Source organism: Aplysia californica, unplaced genomic scaffold (assembly GCF_000002075.1).
Source record: "Aplysia californica isolate F4 #8 unplaced genomic scaffold, AplCal3.0 scaffold00621, whole genome shotgun sequence".
NCBI lineage: Eukaryota > Metazoa > Mollusca > Gastropoda > Aplysiida > Aplysiidae > Aplysia > Aplysia californica.
In genome coordinates this window covers 225,498-227,075 of record NW_004797891.1, presented here as the reverse complement: position 1 = coordinate 227,075, position 1,578 = coordinate 225,498, and the positions used below count along the sequence as shown (strand labels likewise).

At 38.9% G+C, this 1,578-nt stretch overlaps 1 protein-coding gene across 1 annotated transcript in view; it reads left to right on the top strand.

Annotated features, from left to right (window-relative positions):
* LOC101857141 (rho-associated protein kinase 2) overlaps positions 1-1,578 on the top strand; it is a gene marked incomplete in the record, with an annotated part of 68,977 nt that overhangs the window by 50,818 nt on the left and 16,581 nt on the right. Inside the window, 2 exon segments of the mRNA XM_013087671.2 lie at positions 445-506; positions 1,019-1,088. Coding sequence (XP_012943125.1) covers positions 445-506; positions 1,019-1,088 — 132 coding nt within the window.

Below are 1,578 nucleotides of genomic sequence, written 5' to 3'. Positions count from 1 at the left end.
TTTTCATGTGCTTTCTCAATTTTGATGCAGAAGTGCCCATTTTTCCAGATTTTGGAAAATTGTCAGAAATTTTTAACACACTCTTGTTCATACATCTATTTATGTTTTGATATTAGGGTTGCCAACTGTCCTGAAAATATGGGTGGTTGGCAGATGCTCTGGTGTGGTTTGCTCCTTATTTCCTATCAAACAGCTGTTGTCCTTATCTCTCCTCCTTTTTTGTGTTTGTTACTCTCTTGTAACACCTCTAATCTTTGGCACTTATATGACTTTATTTTGTTGCAAGTGCCGTAAAACTTCAACTATAACCGAACGGTCCTGAATTATCCCTGAATCAGAGAATAGATCAAGGTGTATTTTTGTCTTTGTTCCTATAGTTATTTTTGTGCTGTCTGATCAGGTTTTTACAGACTTATGTTAAGAGTTCTGCAAATTTTTTTCCAGGAAATTCAAGACATTAAAGATGACAGGAAGAATGTTGAGGAAGAAGTTAGGAAATTGAAAGAGTAAGTATACTACTTCACAGTTTTTGGAGTCTGTGGTTTTCTTGTATAACCCCTCTATCGACAGTAGTAAGAGTGTTTTTTAAATACTTTTGTTTTGTTTTTTGGTGTGTGTGTGTGAGTGCTAAGTTATCCAGTTGGTTCTTTTATGCAATTTAGTTCATTTGGTTTTATGATGCATAAACTTAAGACAAATCATTTTCGGTGGAAATTAAAAGCCTAATAAAGTCATCAATACGCTTCAATTGTTACCCTGCCTGTTCCAGAAAAGAATATGTACAACTTTTATTTTATTTTGGAAATTGTTTAACAACACGTACTATTTTATTTTGAAAATTGTTTAACAACACAAAACGTTTCTCAAATGTTACTGATATGTTAATGGTTTAAAATTTATGCTCTGTCCTTTGAAGTCTCTTGCAATTGTAAAATTTGTATGCTTTATGTGATGTGGGCCCATGGCCTTACACTTCAACACTGAATTAAAGACCTGCCTACCTGTCTTTCTGTTCCAGTGATATTGCTGTGAATGAGATGCAGATCTCTGAACTACAGGAGCAATTGGAAGCAGAAACATATTTCTCGGTATGTTCTTGTTTTTTTTTCCTGCTGCTCTTTGTTTCTATGTCAGTTTTAGTGCTGTTGGCAGTGATGTACTGTAGAACATGATTATAGCGGCACCCGCTGCAGCGGGACCATCCTTACAGCGGGACCTTACTGGAACCCCCTTTTTTTTGGTCCATGTAAACTCAATTACCTGTGCTTGGATATAATGGGGCAAGGAAAGACCTGAACTTGGATACAGCGGGAGAGATCGAGCAAGCTCTAGCTGGGGGGAAGGGGGTTGGGGGGTGGGGAGCTGTAGGTGGGCTTCAAACAGGCAGTCAGCGGTGCGGCGCTGTAATTGGCCAGTCCAATGATGAGTGAGAGTGAGGGGGAGCAGGCGGCAGAGAGAAATGGTACGGAGATACACGTTACGTGAGCCACTCCAAAAGTGATGTGCCATAGGAACTATTTTGTCCAAAGTGCCTCTTTACTTAAGTACACTTTGAACAGAATAGTTCTGAGGCGATGA